This window comes from Heterocephalus glaber, unplaced genomic scaffold (genome assembly GCF_053883595.1).
Source record: "Heterocephalus glaber isolate CG9 unplaced genomic scaffold, H.glaber_assembly_v1.0 deba00001538, whole genome shotgun sequence".
Taxonomy (NCBI): Eukaryota; Metazoa; Chordata; class Mammalia; order Rodentia; family Bathyergidae; genus Heterocephalus; species Heterocephalus glaber.
Genome location: NW_028258333.1, coordinates 3,627,574 through 3,649,389, shown reverse-complemented (window position 1 = coordinate 3,649,389; position 21,816 = coordinate 3,627,574). Strand labels below are relative to the sequence as shown.

Here is a 21,816-nt window from a genome sequence, read left to right as displayed (position 1 = left end):
ATTATTATACACGTAGTGTATAAACCTGAAGGACACTGAACTAAGTGAAGGAAGCCAGACAATAAAGGGCAAATGCTGTAAGAATCTACCCATATTAGGTAGGGTTTAAAATTCACAAAGACAGAAAATAGAATGGAGGTTGCCAGGGGCAGGGTGGAGAAGGGAATTGAGAGTTTAATGGGCATAGAGTTTCAGTTCTTCAAGATAAAAGGAGCTCTGAGGTTGCATAGTGATGATGGTTGCACAACAATGTGAGCATACCTAATGCTATGAAACTACACACTTAGAATGACTATGATGGTAAATTCTTTTGTCATGTACATTTTACTATAATTAAAAATAATAATTTCAAAATCAGTGCATAAACAGTTGCTGTTGAGCAGAGTGTTCACAGTGAAGTGGTGGGGATAATTCAAAACCCAGTGGCCCCCAACAGGTATGGAACATACTCCAGCTAGAGAGGGAGATATTGAGAAAAGATGTTTAACACAACCCTGGCAGAATGCAGAGCCCTAGGCAGCCTGGGAAGCTTTCCTGGCCACAGAGAATTTACTCTCTTCTTAGCCCATAACCCCTTTCTGTCATTGTTTTAGAAAAGTGAATTTTACAGCATCACCCCCAGCTGAAACTCAAGTTAGGAAGGAGAAACAACTGCCGCAGAAGGTGTAAAGATCATAACGACTCCTGTGTTGAACCTTCTTTAGGTGGGGCAGGAAGCCTGATGGTTTAAGGAGTTCCTTCATCACCAATAGCGACAAATAAACGTAGTCTTCTACTAGGGCTTATAATGGTCTGGGGCTAGTGACTCCTGACAAGGAGAGGCCTCCTAGAATACCTTGAATCACTTCTTTTTTTGTGTGGACATTTTAAAATTAGGCTTTTTTCCCATTAAGTTTATTGGTACATTTTAGGTGTACAATACAGTTACATCCATCACTGGGATCTTGTGCCTTTACATGACATATCTTGGTTCTTATTTTTTCCCCATTCCCCAGCCCTCCCCTCATGCCCTCCACCCTTCCCTATTTACAAAAGCTTTATGGATACCTTGGCTATTGCTATCTTTGAATATTTATGTGTATTTTTCTTCTTTCTTAAAAGATTCCTTCCTCTGTGTCATATGTTGGGAGTTTTCTTCCCTTGGATTTAAATTCTCTTTTTTTTTTCCCAAAGGTGGGTGATACTTTAATTTATATGCTCTGTATTCTGAAGATAGACATTAGTCTGAAATTTCGGTGGCCTTTCATATGAAAATAGAGTTAGGTTGGGAAACTAAAAGGACACCTCAAGTCCCCTGAAAACACAGAGCCACTCAGCCTGGACTGTATGTCCTCCTGGTTCCTAAAGGTGTTCTCCTCAAACACTTGTATTTCAGAAATTCCCTCATTCCTTCAACCAGTATCCTTTGGTCTATTCTGGTGACACTGATGTTGTCCAGAATGACTATTTTACATTGTATAAATGGGGGAAATGGTGTATTTCCATGTTGACAAAAACGTGCCTTTTCTATTCCATGTGATAGATCTCCCGAGTCATTCGTACTCCTCGGGGAAACGCCCTCCTTGTTGGAGTGGGTGGATCAGGGAAGCAAAGCCTGACAAGGTTGGCTTCTTTCATTGCTGGCTACACTTCCTTCCAGATCACACTGACAAGGTAACAAGCTTTGACTTTAACCTGGAATGCATTGCGAAAAAGGTTCTCAGAGGCCCCCCTGAAGTTACAAATGCATTTTAAAATGTACAACAAGAATCATAATAGTTTTCTTTTTGAATGTTGACTTATCATATTCCCTTTTCAATCTTTGTCATAGATCATGAATATTTTACACTAATAACTTTCTTTTAAAACACATGAGCTTCTCATTGTAGTAAATTACTGCTTCCTTCTTTGTGTGTTCTATGTGGGTATGACAGGTTTCCTTTTCGTGCATCTCAGAAAAAATTTATCCCTCCCAAATAGTAATACAAACTTCAGGAGTGTTAATACAAAGGAGAGTAAATTGAAAGACTACTCTTTTATTCAAGTATCAGGACAGTCAGAAATAGCCCTTGTTATTCTGTGTATAATTCTTTTAGTTTGTGGTTGGAAGCTTAGGTAGATAAAAAAAAAATGACCTGCATGGGAGAAGGATTGGACTCAAATTTCTGTTCCTAATCTTTGTATAAAACCTTATCATTTTTAAAGCACGTTTACATACATAAGCTACTTTAATTTTCAAAAGTACTTTGTAGAATAGGAAGGCACATAGCAGTAGCCTATCTTGTAGCTGAAGTTTAGAGAATCTATGAATTGCCTGACATCTCAGATATAGCTGGGAATTGATTATAAGGCTTTGTTTTTCTTTTTCTTTCTTTCTTTTTTTTTTTTTTTTGCAGTCAATCTAGGCTTCTGGTTTAGTGTGACTTCCACTGTATCAGTGCCTCAGCAAACATACCTTGCAAGCTCACTGTGATAAATTAGTTCCTCTGCAGGTCATACTGAAAGTGATCTGTCACTAAGGAAGGAAGGGCCAAGATCTTCCTTGCTTTATTTTACAAAGTGGATTCACTGACTGTTTTATTAGGAAACCTCCTAAAGTTCGTATACACTTTGATCCATAGAGATCATAGTCATCATGGGGTACTGGTACATATGGATTGCTCCTTTTTACCTCCCCTTCCCTCCCCTTCCGTGTTGTTACCCCGTATCCCCAGCCTTCAAGACACCGTCCTCCTCCTTAAGCCTCCGCTCAGCAGTGTAGCAGAAGCAATGTCCTCACGTTGGGAAGCACAACCCTTTGTCAGATGTCTCAGGCCATATTACTGGAGGTAGCAGGCCCTTGGGATCCAGGGGTCTGGGCTGAAAATTTTCCCCTAGTCACAAGAAACTGAATGGAATAGTTTACTTTGTCTTTTTATTTTTTTTTTTAAAAGGAGGATGTTTCTTTTCTGATTTCTTAGATCTCATTGCTCTAGAAGCCTCTTACAAATCGATGAATGCTTGTAGTATTTCCAGTTATAGGGATTAGTTAATAGATGTTTAAAAAAGAAGACTATGGAAGTTAAATATTTAGTAGCTTTAGAAAAATCAGGTAGCCATTTGCTACTGTACTGTGGATTCTGAATTTATTTAATGACACAAAAGACAAATAATAATTTACTAGGTCTGAAGCTCCAGGATTGGAATATTTTTATTTTTATTCTTGGAGTAATGGACCAGTCTACGTTGAAATTTTTCTAACGTTTCTTAATTATAGGCTAAAAATTGCTTTTGATAGTATAAGATTGATAATGGGATATTTCATAATGCTTCCAGTTCTTCTACTGTAGTGTAGTTCTCAGAAATCAAATTCTTTTATACGGAATCCAAAGATGTACAGATAATAATTGTGTTTTGGATGAGGAAGGCATTATTTATCTCTTTCTCTCCATTGGATGAAATCTTGAATTTATTTAGATTAGTTTAGTTTAATTTATCAGATGTCTTGTAAAATGCCAAGGGCAGACGAGTGCTTAATATTCTAATTATTATTTCCAGCTAATGTGATCATTGCCAACAAATATTTTCAAGATCATACATGTAAACATTGAAATGACATTTGCTCTTGTTAGAAGTTATATTTTTATCTCAAGTGGAGTTTTACTTTAGTTATTTTGTGTATAAAAGTGTTAATTATAATGTTTTATGGAATGTGGAGTTTTAAAAATCAGTTAACCGGTAACATTCATATATGTTATACACCTCCACAATGGAACAAATCAGCCTCTTTTGGTTAGCTAAATGGCATAAATTTTGAATAAGGCTCTGTCCTTCCCACGAAAATATTTTAGTGAATGACATAATGACAGTGTTTCTTTAGATCCTACAGCACATCGAATCTGATGGATGACCTGAAAGTTTTGTATAGAACAGCTGGGCAGCAGGGCAAAGGAATCACCTTTATTTTCACAGACAACGAGATTAAAGATGAGTCATTCTTGGAATATATGAACAATGTTTTGTCGTCGGGTGAGGTAGGAACTCACTTATTCTCTATGTGTTTTTCTCTCCAGAGTTCCTCAAAGTTAGAGCTCTCCTTATTTTTCTTCCTTTAGAGTTTTGAGTAAGTGGTTTTGGAAATCGGGTGATCAGTGTGAAGGATGGCTTTTAAAACTGGGCTAAGAAAGAATGGAACTCCCGTGAAAACGTGGGGACAAAAATAGTTTGGGAGCAAAGCGGATAGCTTTTTGTGTGTCTATTTCTGCCCTTTAAGAGGTGCGACTTTGTAGTGTATCATAGAATCATTTGTATGTTTTAAAACGTAGTCTATTTTGTCTTGAAAACATTCAGTTAATGTTTACAAGAAGAATTTAAGAACACAAATGTAGAAAAGACATTATGTCTATCGAGGCACATATTTTGTTTTGTTTTCATATATGTATACTGAATATGGATGCCTATATATTTTTTAAGGTCTCCAACCTATTGGCTCGTGATGAAATTGATGAAATTAATAGCGATCTGACATCAGTCATGAAGAAAGAACGCCCCAGGCACCCTCCTACTAATGAGAACTTGTATGACTACTTCATGAGCCGGGTCCGAAAGAACCTCCACATTGTGCTCTGCTTTTCGCCTGTCGGGGAGAAATTTCGAACTCGAGCTTTGAAGTTCCCTGCCCTTATTTCAGGATGCACAATCGACTGGTTCAGCCGGTGGCCTAAGGATGCCTTAGTTGCTGGTTAGTGTGGTGGAAAGATTTGCGTCAGGGTTTCTGGTTTTCAGTGTCTAGAACTCACTGACATTCTGTGCCGTTTTGTGCTGGGGTTGAGCCAGCTCCCTTTGTCCAGGGCTTGAGCATTTTTGACACGGGATGTTGCTTTTTAAAATTTTTCACAGAGCATGGTAGTCAGAGAAGGAGATCTTCCATTTGGAACTCTTGGGTTAATTTCCAGTAATTTCAGCTTTTTTCAGTGATACAGAAAGCTCTGCCTTGGTTGGATCCCCAGACAGTTTCCAGGATGGCAGAGGGAGGCACTGAGATTTCAAACTCACTTGTCTTTTTAGGTGGGTTTTGTGAACCCCAGGGTAGTTAAAACCGATGTCTTTGGACATCCCCTTTTCATTGCTGCAGTGCTGTAAATCAGAGAGGAAAACATTATCCCGCAGTCCTCTGATGGCTTCTGTCCTTGACAAAGGATGCTAACCAGACTTCTTCGACTGGAGTCTTGCTTTCTCTTCTGTGTAATCTCCCCTCCCATGGACACTCGCTGCTTCCCTTACTCTGTAAATTAAATTGGAGCATAAACGTGGCATAGGAGATGTTCAAGATCATCCATTTAGCGCACTGTTTTTGCAGATTCTAGTGAGAAACGACTTGGGGCTATTTTAAAAGGCTGCAGACAATCAGGTTTCATTCCTGAGCTGCTGTTTCAGAACTACCAAGGAACACTGATTTAGGGTGATGTTTTCAAACGTGTTGTCTGACTGTTAAGTTTGGAGGAGAAGAACCTTCTTTCCCAGTGATACCTTCCGGGTGTTTACCCCTAGAAGACAGAGCAGTGCGAGATGGAAAGAGGGAGGCAGTATACTGGAGGCGCACGTCTGACACCCTGTCCCCCTAAGCCCGCCTCTGGTCCCTTGTGTGAGAATGACTGATTAACTTAGCTCCTGCCTTAGGAATGGAGGGGGAGCTCACCGACTTGTCAGAGGTGTAAGAATCCAGTAGGATCAGTACCTGAGCTAGAAGAGGTTGTTTGTCTGTATCTGTCTGTCTGACACTACCAAATTTATTTACTTTTTTTTTTTTTATTGGTACTGGGGATTGAACTCGGGTCCGTGGACTGGGGCAGCAGGCGGTGAAACCACTGAGCTAAATCCCCGGCCTGTATCTGTCTGTCTGTCTGTCTGTCTGTCTGTCTATTTATCTGTCCTCTGTCATTTATCATATCAATTATCAATTAATCCTCTCTCTACTACAAACTTTGAAATATATATAATATATATACACTATATACTTACTATATTATATACTATATATACTATATACACTATATATACTATATTATATATGCTATATATACTATATACTATACTATACATACTATACTGTATATATGTTTTAAAAAAACTTCACCACTGGAGAAATTTTGTTCTCAACACGCTACTATTGACAGTAATGATTTTCCAATATATGACTTTTAAACAGAATATTTTAACATGTTTGAAGTATAAATGTACAGTACAATTTGTCTTGGAAGGCTTGCGAATAGAGCTGTGATTTAAAATTTTAAGTCTCATAAAAATGTAAGTACAACTAGAGTTAAAATTTTAAAAATCTCTGAAGGAGGATATGCGTGCAAAGCACAAAACAACAGTGTTGCAGAATTGTATTAAAGTTTACTATGAGATATCATAATCAGTATGCAAGTTCTTTGTAAAATGCTGTGTAAGGTATCACCACTAATAAAAAAAATAACAGTGCCAGGTGACAAATACTATAAAATACTATAATTAAGATGATTTAATTTTAATGTAGAACCCTTCTTCTTAAGTCCTGATGTCAATTATTTATTACAAGACAGGTGGCTCATCCTTTTTCTGTGAATTGCTCCAAAGTCTACCACATTCTTTTAAATGTCATTGTATTTATCTCAGCCAAGATTATGTACATAGAGGGAAGGAAACTTTCATTTCTGTGCTATCAGTGACTAGCCAGTATCCTGATCTTTTTTATTTTCCCCATTAAGTTTATTGGTACATTTTAGGTATAAAATACAGTTACATTCATCATTGGGATCTTGTACCATTACATGAATATCTTAGTTCTTACTTTTTTTCCCCTTCTCCTGCCCTCTCTTCACCCCCTTCACCCTTCCCTATTTGCAAAGATTTTGTTTCCATTTTTTTTTCTTTTCTCATATTTTTTCCCCTTCTTTTATTTCCCCTACCCCTCCCACTTCCCATGCTCTGTTAAACCTTTTCTTCCTATTACACAATATCAGTTATACATTTTTAAAATTAAAATATCAAGACCTAGGAGACATAACCACAGATTTTACAGAATTTAAAAGGATATAGAAAGCATATTTCAAAAATCTGTTTTGAAATAAATTTGACAACTAAGAAGTACCTTGGAAGACAAATTAATGAAACTAACTCTGGAGGAAATATAAAACTTGAATAGCACCTATTAAAGAAAGTATAATCCTAGCTTGAAAACCTACCTATATGATAACAACAGGCTCATAAACATTTTAACTGATAAATTATATCAAACATTTAATTCAGAAAAAAGAAGGAACACTACTCCCCTCATTTTAGGATCTCAACCTTGTGCTAATCCTAAAACTGGATAAAGATAATAGAAGAAAAAAATGTATGAACATAGATAGAAATTTGTTTAACAAAACAAACTCTTAGAAGTCAGATCTGGCAGTATGTAGAAAGTGGTTTTGTTATAGGGATGGCAGTGTTGGTTCAGCATTGGAAGATCCACCCCCAAAAGTCATCATTTTAACAGAGGAAAGGAAAAAGCCATATGATCCTGTCACTAGTTGGAGAAAAAGTATTGGACTAAATTCCACAGCTGTTCATGGTAAAAGCCATCAGGAGCCTAGAAGTAGAACAGAACCTTCTCAACAGATCAAAGACATGTACTCCATACTTCCAGCGAGAATGCCTTCTATGAATAGAGAAGATACAATGCTTTCTCCTTAAGGTGGGGAACAAGGGCAGATATGCTTACTCTCTATCTGTCCATTAAACTTTGAAAGCTAGGTCCAACCAAAATAGTCTGGCAATAAAATGACACAATTAGGATAGGATTGGCAAGGTAGAAGGAAAATCTTTATATGTAGATGAAATCATCATCTACAGAGAAAATACTAAGAAATTTCTAGGAGCCCCTAGAACTTGTATTTGAGTTTAGCATGATTAGAAAACACAAGGTATATAGAAAAATTCAGGTCTATGTATACTTGCTATAAATGAAGAATTGGATATTGAAATTTAAAAGTTATGTAGGAGTACAAAGGACCTAGAAAAGTTAAAGAAACAAACAAAAAACAGTGTTGGAAGACATTTAGTGGCTAATTTTAAGGCTTCTTCTAAAGCTGCAGTAATCAAGGCAGTGTTGGTGTAAGGAAGACATATAGATTATTTGAATAAAACAGAGAGAATCTAGAAATAGAACCATACATATATGTTCCACTGAGTTTTGAAAGATTATTTAACATTAGCATTTTATAGAATACAAACTCAATTCAGGAGCCAAGGAAAAGATAATGTTTTCAGCAAATGGCACTAGAACACCTGGTATCTGTATTTAAAAAAATAATCTCAACTCTTTATTTCCATACATAAAAATAACTTGAAGGGATCTATGAACCTAAATATGAAAGCCTAAAAGTATAGAACTTTAAGAACAAATTATAAGGGAAAATGTTTATGAATTTAGGATAGGCAATAACTACCTAGAATACAAAAAACATGCTGTATAAAAGAAAAAAATTGATAAATGAGATTCCATCAAAATTTAGAACTTTAAATGACATCATTAAAATGAAAAGTAGTCCTTAAACAGACCATATTTACAATGCATATAACCTATGACCAGAATATATAAAGAAATGTTACAGCTCATTAATAGACAACCCAATTAAAAAGTAGACATAAGAAGATGATAAATAGCTAGTACAGCGCAAGGAAAGGTGTGCACCTCTAGAATCAGAAAAATACTAATAAGTACAATAAGAAGACTGAATTATACACTTATTAGGGAGATGAAGTTAAAAGTTTTAAAAACCTTGTCATGACTTTTTCTTTTTATTGGATTCTCCCCTTTTGGTTTAATTTTTCATGCTCAATGGATTCATTCTGCTGGGTTTCCTGGGGTTGTGATCCTCATTGTCTCTTCCTAGAGTATTGCCTAAAATTTTTTGGAGTGGTGGTTTGGTATTCAAGAAGTTCCTGAGGTGCTCTTTATCATGAAAGTATCTTATTTCTCCATCCATTTTGAAAGATAGTTTTGCAATGTACATCAATCTGGGTTGGAGGCTGTTTTCCTTTAGGGCTTGAAATACATCACTCCAAGCTCTTGTTGCCTTGAGGGTTTGCATTGAGAAGTCTGCTGTGATTCTGATGGGCTTTCCTTTGTATGTGACTTGTTTCTTTTCTCTCACTGCTTGTAGAATTTTGTTCTTCTGTTGGATTTCTGGAATCCTAACTATTATATACCTATGTGTAGATTTCGTTTGATCAAGACTATTGGGAGTCCTATATGCCTCACTTATCTGTATGTCAAGTTCTTTTCCCCTCCTTGGGACGTTTTCTGCCATTACTTCTGTGAAAAGTTTTTTTATGTCATCTGCACTCTCTCCTCTTTCTTCATTGACTCCAATCAGTCTTATGTTATTTTTCTTTGCATTGTCTAGCAGCTGCTGGATTGATTTCTCATGTTCCCTTACAATTTTAAAGAAATTTTTCTTTTCCTGGTCATTAATTGCAATCTTATCTTCTATATCTGAAATTCTTTCCTCACCTTGGCTCATTCTGCTGTGTAGACTTTCAATGGAGTTTTTAATCTCCTGAAAATCTGTTTGCATCTGTTTTGTGGATTCCATTTGTTTCCTATGTTGTGATTCCATCATGTTCCTCAGATCCTCTATTTTTTTTAATATGTGTCCTCTCTAGATTTATTAATCATGTCTTGCACCATGAGCAAAATCTTTGCTGTTATCTGAGTAATTATTTCTGATTTCATTTTTCCCAGATCCTCTTTTGTTGCCAGTTCAGAGAGTCCAGGTAATTGAGTATCAGATTGTTCCATCTCATTTCCCTTTGAGTTTGCTGTAGGTGATCCAGAAGTGTTTTTGAGGCTTTTTTACTTGTCTTCTCATTTCCATGGGGGGCGGGGGTGTGCTTCTGGTGCCTACACGGCTCAGCTTCTCTGCCCTAGGAGCATGGGGTGGCAGTGGTGGAGCTTCCTTCCAGGTGCTGGGACCAGCTCACCTTCTCTGCCCTAGGAACATGGGCTGGCAGCGGGGGTGCTTCATTCTGGGTGCTGGGACTGGCTCACCTTCTCTGCCCTAGGAGTGTGGAATCAGTATCCTGGTCTTCATGAATTAATCTGTTTGCTTATTTATGGAAAAGGTATTTGTTGAGCTTCATGATGTTTTCTGACCAGGCACATTATAGGGCAAGGTGAACTCATTTCCCTACTCCAGATTCTCTCTTCAAGAATGCTCACCCACAGCCTCCGGTTTAATATGCTCCATCAGTTTTCATCTCCAGTCTAGTCTGTCCTCTGGCTTGAAATCTGTGCACTCAGCTGTCCATTTGATTCATTCTTATGGATGGTTCTCCCCAGGCTCTTTAACTCAGTGTGTCTGAAACCAAACTGTTTCCATCTCTTAGGAAATGCCGCCATTGCTGCTTCAATTAAGGCAACCAGAAATCCCCTTTGTCTTTAACATCTCTCTTTCCTTCAACTCTCAAGTCTAATCTATCTCAAAGTCATGTTGACTTGTCTCCTAAATACTGGTGGACTCTATCGCTTTTCTTTATACTGACACCCCTACCTGGCGATCATTGTTGCTCACTTGGAAAACCTAAATAACTTTCTAATGGTCTCTCATCTTTTTCCACCCATTTCCCAGCTGCCTTGTGTTGCAGATAAATAATGGTAAAAACACCAACCCAATTTTGCTTTCTGCTTAAATATCTCCACATCCTTCTGTTGCTTCTAGGAAAAAGACCTCAATCTTTAGCATCGCCTTCATGGCTGGGTAGAGCTGGCCCCTTACCTAAGCTCACTTTTCCTTCCTGCTTTGCTTCCCTGGACCTTTGAAGAAGCCATTTGTTGTCCCATGCCATGCTCTTCTCCTCCCATTCATCACACAGCTATTTCACTAAATGCACCTCTTGGGCAAAAAACCCTCCCTTTGCATCTCCCATTGATCTATTTCCAGTTATCCATCTCATAGCATGTGGTGCTTTCTTTTCCTCAGGTGAACCACAGTTGGTAATTTGAATACCAGGTAATGGGGTTAGTTTGGTGAAAGCTTATCTGTCCTGCTAGACTAAAAACTACAAAGTCAAAGACTACATGCTGAGATTCCATCTCACTCCAGAAAGAATGGCTGCTATCAAGAAATCAACCAACAACAAATGCTGGTGGGGCTGTGGGGAAAAAGGAACCCTTTTCCACTATTGGTGGGAATGTGGACTGGTACAACCACTGTGGAAATCAGTGTGGAGATTCCTCAAAAAATACAACTAGAGGTTCCATTTGACCCAGGTATTCTCCTTCCTGGTATCTTCCTGAAAGAATTAAAAGCATCATACTGTAGTGATGCATGCACAACCATGTTTATAGCAGGACAGTTTGTAATAGTTAAATTTGGAAAAAGCCCAAATGCCCATCAACCAGTGAATGGATAAAGGATATGTTTTTTTAATTAATTAGGTTCGTTGGTACATTTTAGTTATACATAATGATCACATTCATCATAGGGAATTTGTACCTGTATATATACATACATACACACACACACACACACACACACACACACACACACATATATATCTGTGTGTATATATGCATTTCTTTCTTTTTTGGGGGGGGTACTGGAGATCAAACTTAGGACCTTTCGCTTGCAAGGCTTGCACATTGCCACTGAGCTAAATCCCCGACCCTATTCATGATATATCTTGATCCTTCTTTTTTTCCATTCCTGTCCCCTCCCTTCAACCCCTCTTCCCCTCCTTACTTACAAAAGCTTTGTTTCCACTTTATCCTTCTTTTCTCTTCCCTTCCTTTTTTCTCCTCCCCTCCCTACTTCCCCTTCCCCTTTGAATATTTTCTTTCCATTTCACAATATCTATTATACATTTTGGTCCTCATTTACTCTTTCAGTTTTTAAAACCAGAGAAACAAAGGAATATTTACACATGTGTGTCCTATTTATTTCACTCAAGAGTATGGCCTCAAGCTGCATCCATTTAGCTGTAGATATCTTTATCCATTCATCAGTTGATGGACATTTGAGATGTGGTTTTTTGGTACAAAGGAATACTACTCAGCCATAAAGAAGGATGGACTTGAGACATTTCTAGTGCACCTTGAGACCATACTCTTAAGTGAAATTAATACTTTGAAGTGAAATAAGTCAGACACATGTGTAAATATTGCATTCCCTGGTGTGAGAAACCAAAAGTGTAAATGAGGACCAAAATGTATGGTACTATTGTGAAATAGGAAGAAGTTCAAATGGGAAGGTAAACTAGTGGAGGGAGGGGGAAAGGAAGGAAGGGAAAAGAATAAAAAGAGAAAAGAAGGAAAAAATGGAAACAAAGCTTTTGTAAATAAGAGGGGAAGGGGTCAAAAGGAGGAGAAGGGAATGGGAAAAAAAGAACCAAGATATGTCATGTACAGGAACAAATTCCCTATGATGAATGTGATCATCATGTGTATCTGAAATCCACTTTCTGGTCCCCCTTCTGTCTCTCTTAGGCAGAAGCTTTCTTTCTCCCAGTAAATTTTTCCCACTCTTAAAAAAAAATAAAATGTACCAATAAATTTAATTAATTAAAAAAAGAGCACATGTATTTTGTTCATGATTTCAGCAGCAACTAGTGTTGGACACTTAGGATGTGCAGTGAATGGACTACACAGCATTAACATTCATCATCTTTCCATAATTTGACCCTGGCTCACTCACAGTTTTGCTCTAATGCAATGCAGATCTTCCCTTTTTTTTTTTTTTTTTTTAAAAAAAATTGTACTTGTTTGTCCTCAGAATATGTTTTTTTTTAAGGGAACATTTATTTTATTAGTACATTTTAGGTATATAATATAATGACATTCATCATTGGAAATTTGGACCTTTACATACTCCCTTGGTTCTTATTTTTTCCCCATTCCCCTGTCCTCCTTTCAACCCCTTCACCCTTCCCTATTTACAAAGACTTTGCTTCCATTTTTCCCTTTTCTCATACTAATTCCATTCCCTTCTTTCCTTTCCCCTACTCCTCCCACTTCCCCTTCCCTTTTGTCCCTTTTCTTCCTATTTCATGTTATCTATTATACATTTTAGTCCTTATTTACACTTTCAGTTTCTTACACTAGAGAAACTATTTGGTATTTACACATGTGTGTCCTATTTATTTCACTTAAGAGTATTGCCTCAATGTGCATCCATTTAGCTATAAATGTCTCTAATTTCTCATTTTTTATGGCTGAGCAGTACTCCATTTTATAAAAAAATCACATTTTCTTTATCCAGTCTCCAGTTGATGGTCAGTTGGGCTGTTTCCAAGTTTTAGCTATTACAAACTGTGCTGCAATGAACATGGGTGTACATATATCACTGTGGTATGATTCTTTTAATTCTTTGGGGAAGATCCCCAGCAGGGGAATAGCTGGGTCAAATGGGACTTCCAGTCCTAGTTCTTTGAGGTTTCTCCATACTGATTTCCACAGTGCTTGCACCAGTCTACACTCCCACCAGCAGTGGAGCAGGGTTCCTCTTTCCCCACAGCCCTGCCAGCATTTGTTATTGGTTGATTTCATGATAGCAACCATTCTTTCTGGAGTGAGGTGGAATCTCAGATTTGTTTTCATTTGGATCTCTCAAATAACCAGTGATGTTGAACAGTTTTTCATATGTTTATGTGCTATTTCTACTTCTTCATCTGAGAAATGTCTGTTCATTTCAGATGCCCATTTTTGGATTGGGTCTTTAAATTTAGGAGATCCAATTTTTTAAAGGTCTTTTTAGATTCTAGATAGTGGACCTTTGTCTGAGGGACAGCTGGTGAAAATTTTTTCCCACATTGTGGTTTGTCTTCACACTGTTGGTGGTTTCTCTTGCTGTGCAGAATCTTTTTAAGAAGAAGAGATCCCACTTGTTGATCATTTGTGCTAGTTCACGGGCAGGGCAACTGAGGTTTTGTTCATAAAATCTTTTCCTACACCAATGTCTTCAAGAGTTCTTCCTAAACTCTCTTTTAGCTGGGTTAGTGTTTCTGTTTTAATATTTAGATCTTTAATCCATTTTGATTTTAGTTTAGTGCATGGTGAGAGATATAGGTCTATTTTTAGTCTTTGGCAAGTTGAAACCCAATTTTTCTAGCACCATTTATTAAAGAGGTTATCTTTCCTCCAGTAAGGGTATTTGGCTCCTTTGTCAAAGATGAGGTGGCTGAATGTGTCTGGAGTTGTTTTTGCATCTTCTAATCTGTTCCACTGGTCCTCAGATCTGTTTCTTTGCCAGTACCATGCTGTTTTTATCACAGTAGCTTTGTAGTATAGTTTCAAGTTAGGGGTTGTAATACTCCCTGCCATGTCTCTGTTACCTAGAATTGATTTTGGTATTCTGGGCATCTTCCTGTTCCAAATGAATTTTTGGATTGTTTTCTCAAGGTCTATGAAGTATGCTGTTGGGATTTCAATTGGAATTGCAATGAATCTATATAGCAATTTTGGAAGTATGGCCATTTTCACTATGTTGATCCTTCCTACTGAGGAGCAAGAGATGTCTTTCCATTTTCTGATGTCATCTTCAATCTCTCTTTTCAGAGTGCTATAGTTTTCAGAGAAAAGGTCTTTGATTTCTTTTGTTAGGTTGATTCCTAGGTATTTGAGTTTTTTGGATGCTATTGTGAAAGGAATTGTTTGCCCTATTTCTCTCTCCATGAGTCTGTTTTTCATGTAGAGGAAAGCTATTGATTTTTGTGTGTTGACCTTGTAACCAGCTACTCTACTGAATTTGCTTATTAAGTCTATAAGACTTTTGGTGGAGTTCTTGGGGTCTTCTATATAGAGTATCATGCCATCTGCAAATAATGACAATTTGACTTCTTCATATCCTGTCTTTATTCCTTTTATTTCTTTTTCTTGTCTAATTGCCGGGGCTAATGTTTCCAAAACTATATTGAACAGGAGCGGTGATAGTGGACATCTTTGTCTTATTCCTGATTTTAGTGTGAAGGTTTTAAGATTTTGACTGTTTAGTATGATATTGGCTGTTGGTTTTTCATAGATGGCTTTTATCAGATTGAGGTAGAGATTGTCTATTCTGATTTTTTGTAGGGTTTTTATCATAAATGTGTGTTGGATTTTGTCAAATTTTTTTTGCGTCTATTGAGATGATCATATGGTTTTTTTCCTTGGCTCTATTGATATAGTGTATTACATTTATGGATTTGCATATGTTGAACCATCCCTTCATCTCTGAGATGAATCACACTTGATCAGGATGTATGATCTTTTTGATGATCTTCTGCATTCTATTTATTTTATTAAAGATTTTTGCATCTATATTCATGAGTGAGATTGGCCTATAGTTCTCTTTTTAGATTGGGTCTTTCTCTGCTTTGGACATCAAGGTGATGCTTGCTTCCAGGAATGAATTCGGGAGTATTGCTTCCTTTTCAATTTCATTGAAGAGTTTAAACAGTAGTGGCAGTAGTTCCTCTCTAAATGTCTTGTAGAATTCAGCAGTGAAGCCATCAGGACCTGGGCTTTTCTTCGTTGGTAATTTTTTATTATGTTTTCAATTTCATTGGTTGATATTGGGTTGTTTAGAATTTTTAGATTTTCTTTGTTCAACTTTGTTAATACTTAACTATCTAGGAATCTGTCCATTTCTTCTGTGTTTTCCATCTTATCAGTGTATAGTTTCTCAAAGTAGGTATTGATGATCCTCTGGATTTGTGGTGGGTCCCTTGTAATTGCATTCTTTTCATTCCTAATTGCATGGATTTGGGCCTTTTCTTTCTTTTTTCTGATAAGTTTGGCTAAGGGTTTGTCAATTTTTTTTATTCTTTCAATGAACCAACTCTTAGCTTCATTGATTTTTTTTGTATTGTTCTCTTAGTCTCCATTGCATTGCTTTCTGCTCTGATCTTTATTATTTCCTCTCTTGTATGAGCTTTGGGTTTGTCCTGCTCTTCTCTTTCTAGAAGCTTGAGGTTTTTCATCAGCTTGTTTAATTGGACTCTCTCTGTTTTCCTAATATGAATATTCACTGCTATGAATTTCCCTGGCAAGAAGGCTTTCATTGTGTCCCATAAATTCTGAAATGTTGTATTGTCATTGTCACTTAATTGTAGGAACTGTGTGATTTCTTCTTTAATTTCCTCTGTGACCCACTGGTTATTCAGAAGTGTGTTGTTCAATTTCCATGTGTTTATGAAATTTTTGCAGTTTCTTTTGCTATTGATTTCCAATTTCATCACACTATGGTCTGATAATATACAGAGAATAACTTCAATTTTCCTTTGCACTTACCTAAATATGTTATATGAGTGAGTATGTGGTCTGTTTTGGAGAACGACCAGTTGGAGCTGAAAATCATGTGTATTCTGATTTTGCAGGGTGGAACACTCTGTAAACATCTGTTAAGTTCATTTGTTCAAGAGTTTGATTGAGTTCTAATGTTTCGTTGCTTATTTTTTTGTCTCGTTGATCTATCTATTTGTGACAGTGGGGTATTGAGGTTCCCCACTAGTATTGAATTAGTGCTTATATGATTTTTCATGTCTGTTAGTATTTGTTTTATATAGTTGGGTGCACTAGTGTTTGATGCATAGATATTTATGATTGTCATCTCTTCCTCTTGGATTATTCCCTTTCCACAGATGTAGTGTCCTTCTTTGTCTCTCTTAATCAATGTTGGTTTGAAATCCCCTTGATTTTCAAAGAGGATAGCTACTCCTTTTTTTTTTTCTGGTTCCTGTCACATGGAGTATTGTTTTCCACCCTTTATCTTTCAGTCTATGAGTTTCTTTTTGAATTAAGTGTGTTTCTTTTCTGTAGCATATTGTTGCATCTTGCTTCTTGACCCATTCTGGCAGTCTATTTCTTTTGATTGGTGAGTTGAGACCTTTAATATTAATGGTTATAAGTGATATATATTGACTTATCATTGTCATTACTTTTTCTTTTTGTTGGATTCTCCCCCTTTGCATTTAATTTGTCATGCCCAATGGATTCATTCTGCTGGGCTTCCTGAGGTTGTGATCCTCATTGTCTTTTCCTAGGATATTGTCTAAAATTTTTTGGAATGCTGGTTTGGTATTCATGAAGTTCCTAAGGTGCTCTTTATCATGAAAGTATCTTATTTCTCCATCAATTTTGAAAGATAATTTTCCAGGGTACATCAATCTGGGTTGGAGGCTGTTTTCCTTTAGGGCTTGGAATACATCACTCCAAGCTCTTCTTGCCTTGAGGGTTTGCACTGAGATGTCTGCTGTGATTCTTATGGGCTTTCCTTTGTATGTGATTTGTTTCTTTTCTCTGACTGCTTGTAGAACTTTGTTCTTCTGATGGGTTTCTGGAACCTTAACAATTATATGCATATGTGTGGATTTTTTTTGATCAAGGCTATTGGGAGTCCTATATGCCTCAATTATCTGTATGTCAAGTTCTTTTCCCCTCCTTGGGAAGTTTGCTGCCATCACTTCTGTGAACCATTTTTTTATGTCATCTGCACTCTTTCCTGTTTATTCATTGACTCCAATCAGTCTTGTGTTATTCTTTTTTGCATCATCTAGCAGCTGCTGGATTAATTTCTCATGGTCCCTTACAATTTTAAAGCAATTTTTCTTTTCCTGGTCATTATCTTGTATATCTTATCTATATCTTATCTTTTATATCTGAAATTCTATCCTCACATTGGCTCATTCTACTGTGTAGACTTTCAATGGAGTTTTTAATCTCCTGAAAATCTGTTTGCATCTCTTTTATGGATTCCATTTGTTTCCTATGTTGGGATTCCATCATGTTCCTCAGCTCCTGTATTTTTTTTATCTGTGTCCTCTCTAGATTTATTAATCATGTCTTGTACTATGGGTCCAATCTCTGCTGTTATCTGAGAAAGTATTTCTGATTTCATTTTTTCCAGATCCTCTTTTGTTGCCAGTTCAGGGAGTCCAGGTGGTTGAATGTCAGATTGTTCCATCCCATTTCCCTTTGCGATTGCTGTAGGTGATCTGAAAGTCTGGTTTTGAGACATGTTTATGTGTCTTCTCATTTCAATGGGTTGTGTGTGGGGGGGAGTGTTGCTGGTGCTGGGTATAGTGGTACATTGGCCCAGAAGCCTTCTAGTCTGCCCTGGGAGTGATGGCATGTTGACACGGAAGTCTTCTCTGTGCTGGGAGGGGTAGTATTTTGGCCTAGAAGCCTCCTACTCTGCACTGGCAGTGGTGGGTGGCACATCAACCCAGAAGCCTCCTCTTCTGCCCTGTGAGCTGTGGCACGCTGACCTGGAAGCCTCCTCTCTCTCTGAATATTTTTTAATCATCCTCATCTTTCCACACTTGTCCCTTGTCTTTGTTTGCTCAAGTTCGAAAGCTTAGTCAAGACAAATTGTATCTTTTGATTGTTACTTTTAAGAATATTTAAGGGGCCGGGGATTTAGCTCAGTGGTTTCGCTTCCTGCTGCACAAGCACAAGGACCCGAGTTTGATCCCCAGTACCAAAAAAAAAAAAGAATATTTAAAAATTTTCCCCTTTCTTTGATCTTCTATGTCTATAACACTTATAGTTTACATAATGCACCTCATCATGTAAAGCTTTTTAAACCTTTTGATAACTAGTAAGATTTGGGGGTTATTACCTCCAATTTAGTACAGTAATATTGCTGCCTGCATACTACATCAATACTTAGTGATGTGCTGGTCATAGTAATATAAAATAATTATAAGGCAAAGTACTTGGTTCCTTTCTTAGTAGGAAATATCATATCTTGTTGGGAAAACCAACAATTACACATGCAATCCTAACCTGCTGTGTGATAGTGTGAAAAAAATCATATGTGTGTATTAGTTGTGTTTCATACACTTAGAAACTTAATTGTTATTTGTAATTGCTTTTAGAAAATTAGCAACAGGGTTCCTAGAAAAATTATTAGAGTTACCCAAGGATGCTGATTTTGTATTAAGTTATCTTCAGCTACAGCAGTAAGGAAATACAGGTTGAGTATCCCTAACCTTGAGATTTTTAGAGTAGGGATGCTTATCCAGTAAAGGTTATGCAAATATTCTCAAATCAAAGAAGCTTTAAAACTTGAAACAGCATTTTCCCCAAGCATTTCAAATGAAGGACAGTCAACCTGCATATCGTTTTGTTTGTGTTAACATTTCATGTAGAGTATAAGAAATATTTCCAATAAAAGAAAAGTGAAAATAGTAATGTAGTTTTCTAATTTAAAGACGCTCAGAAGTTTAATTCTTAAGTACTTGTTTAATTTGGTAATATTTTACCAATTGTAGTATGTTTGAAGAAAAGTGAATTTTTGATATATATGAACTTAATTGTGGTGAAAACATTTACAGAAGAAATGCTTTTTTAATGGTGCAGAACCCTTGACTGTGGGCCCCGCCTTGGTGTTTGGGTGTCCGTGATGGGCTTGGAATGTTTCTGATGCACTTTGATTATTGTGTCTCAGGGCCTGGGAGGCCCTAAGAGGAAGTGTCCTGGTTCTCTCTGCACCCTTTCCTACACCAGCCGTTGTGAGTCTGTGGAAGAATTTACTCAGCATCTATCTCATTTTTGCTCCCTTTGGTATTTTGGAGAGGCAGAAAGACAACTTGAACGCGAAGAAAAAGGTCATCCTTATTTATACACTCTTTTTACTTAAGAAAGATATCACTTATGTGAAAAAACAAGGAAGTTTTCAGAAAGTGGGGACTTCTTGGAAGATGTCTGTCACACCGAGTAGAGCACTTGACATCACACCTATCGCATAGTGAATATGCAGCCATTGTCATTAACACCTACACAACTTTATCATGAAGGGCCTGTGAGTATAGCTGAATGGTAGACCTTTTGCCTAGTATGTGCAGGGCCCCGGCTTCAACCCCCAGTGTTACAAAAATGAATAAATAAACAGACAAATAAATTAAATTAAAAATAAATAAATGAAAAGAAATTTGTCATAGGGAGAATTGTTTTTGTGTTTCCAGTGTCAAGATATAAACTTCCTAAAATTTAATTTGTTATTTAGTGTTTTCTTAACGCATACACATAATTTATGTGTTGAGAGCCTTAATTTATTAACTTTCCCTATATGTTAAAGGGTATTGCCTTTCATTGTATGCTAAATTATATTGCCACCAAACGGATGAATGGTCCATATTATTTACCCATGTTCAGTAACTGTGGAGAACTTCATTAAGTGATCACCTACTCATGGTGAAAAGTTACCATTCTCTATGTCTGTCCTTTTACTTACCAGGCTTCTTTCTTTGCTTCCTTTTCTTTCCCTCCCATTTTTATTGGCCAAATTTCTATTTACAACTTTGATGGAGGTAGGTTATTTTTACTAAGATACACAGAAATGGTTGTGATAATTTTAAATGGAATTATATCATAACTCTTGTAAAGTCCATGGTATTGAGACCTAGTTGCATGTTTCTTTCACTTTGTGGCACTCAGGTTGGGGACAGACCGTGCGCACTCAGTATATATGTGGCAATTGGTTTGCTCTTAAATTATGGTTTATATAAACATCAAGACATGCTGTCCTAGAATTGGTCCATTGCTTGATCTTGTGAGAAGGGTCCAGGTCTCAAGCAGGAGACTTTTGCTCAAAGGATTCTGTAGGATGCTGTGAACTAGACCTGAGCACAGATGGCTAGCTGCCACATTTAGGAACAAGATGGGCAAAAAATATGTTAGTGATGAACGTTTTCAGGTGGCAAAAGCAATCAACACGTGGAGGAATTAAGGGACTGACAAATTCTGAGTAACAAAATAAATGGGATTTTTAAATATGAGTACCAGCTGGGCATTGATGTTTGGGTTATTTGTATCATTTTCGTCCTTATGTAAACCATAAAACAGGCTGGCTGCTGACCAGAATCTGCAGCTGTGTAGCCCCAGAAAACACAGGAACCAAGAAAACAAAGAATGATGCTAGGCTTAAAGTCTTTTATATTTTTATATATGAAAGGGAAAATAAAATTGTTGATGTCTTAGGCCTGGGGCCAAAAGTGCTGACATAGATTTCCTTAGCTGGGGGTACGGAAGTGGTTAGCAGGCCTAGGAAATGCCTAAGTCTTAAAAAACAGCTGGGAAACTACTTTTAAAATGTCAGTTCACATCCATATTTCACACACTGTTCTCTTAATTCCTTCTAGTATCTGAACACTTCCTCTCTTCCTATGATATTGACTGTAGTTTGGAAACCAAGAAGGAGATGGTCCAATGCATGGGCTCTTTCCAGGATGGAGTGGCTGAGAAGTGTGTGGATTATTTCCAGAGATTCAGGCGTTGCACCCACGTGACACCCAAATCATACCTCTCCTTTATTCAGGGCTACAAGTTCATATATGGAGAGAAGCATGTAGAAGTGCAGACCTTGGCCAACAGGTAGGTGTGAAGTTCAAATAAAAATTATTTTAAAGCAATGATTCTAAACTTAGGATCAAAGTGCCCTTTCTGGACATCTTGCAATGACTGGAGACTTTTTTGTTTGTCACCAATGGATTGGTGGTGGTAGGGTGAATGCTTATTGGCATCTAAGGGGCAGGGGACGGAGAAGTTGCTAAACATCCTACAGGTCACAGTATCCTGACCCTCAGCCAAAAATTATGTAGCACAAGATATCAGTAGTGCTGAGGATGAGAAACTCTTGTAGAGCCCGTTTTTGGGACTAACCCATGGTTACCGGGAACTTTGTTGTTGCGCCATAGGATAAACTGTTGCCAAGTTTTATGTGGTCTTCCTCCTTTTATGACATCTATGAAATAATGATAGGAATAATAGACCTTCAAGGAAGCCGAGGATGATGGCATGCCCTGATCTCTCCTTGCATCCCTGTCATCCTCTCAGTGACCAAGATAGAAGAG

General features: G+C 37.3%; 1 protein-coding gene across 6 annotated transcripts in view; it reads left to right on the top strand.

Moving 5' to 3' along the window:
• Dnah5 (dynein axonemal heavy chain 5) overlaps nt 1-21,816 on the top strand; it is a 332,580-nt gene that overhangs the window by 202,062 nt on the left and 108,702 nt on the right. For all 6 annotated transcript variants that reach the window (XM_087189237.1, XM_087189236.1, XM_013072408.3 and 3 more), the window contains 4 exons: nt 1,523-1,653; nt 3,839-3,992; nt 4,432-4,699; nt 21,106-21,337. In XM_087189237.1, the coding sequence (XP_087045363.1) occupies nt 1,523-1,653; nt 3,839-3,992; nt 4,432-4,699; nt 21,106-21,337 (785 nt within the window). The remainder of the gene's footprint in view (nt 1-1,522; nt 1,654-3,838; nt 3,993-4,431; nt 4,700-21,105; nt 21,338-21,816) is intronic.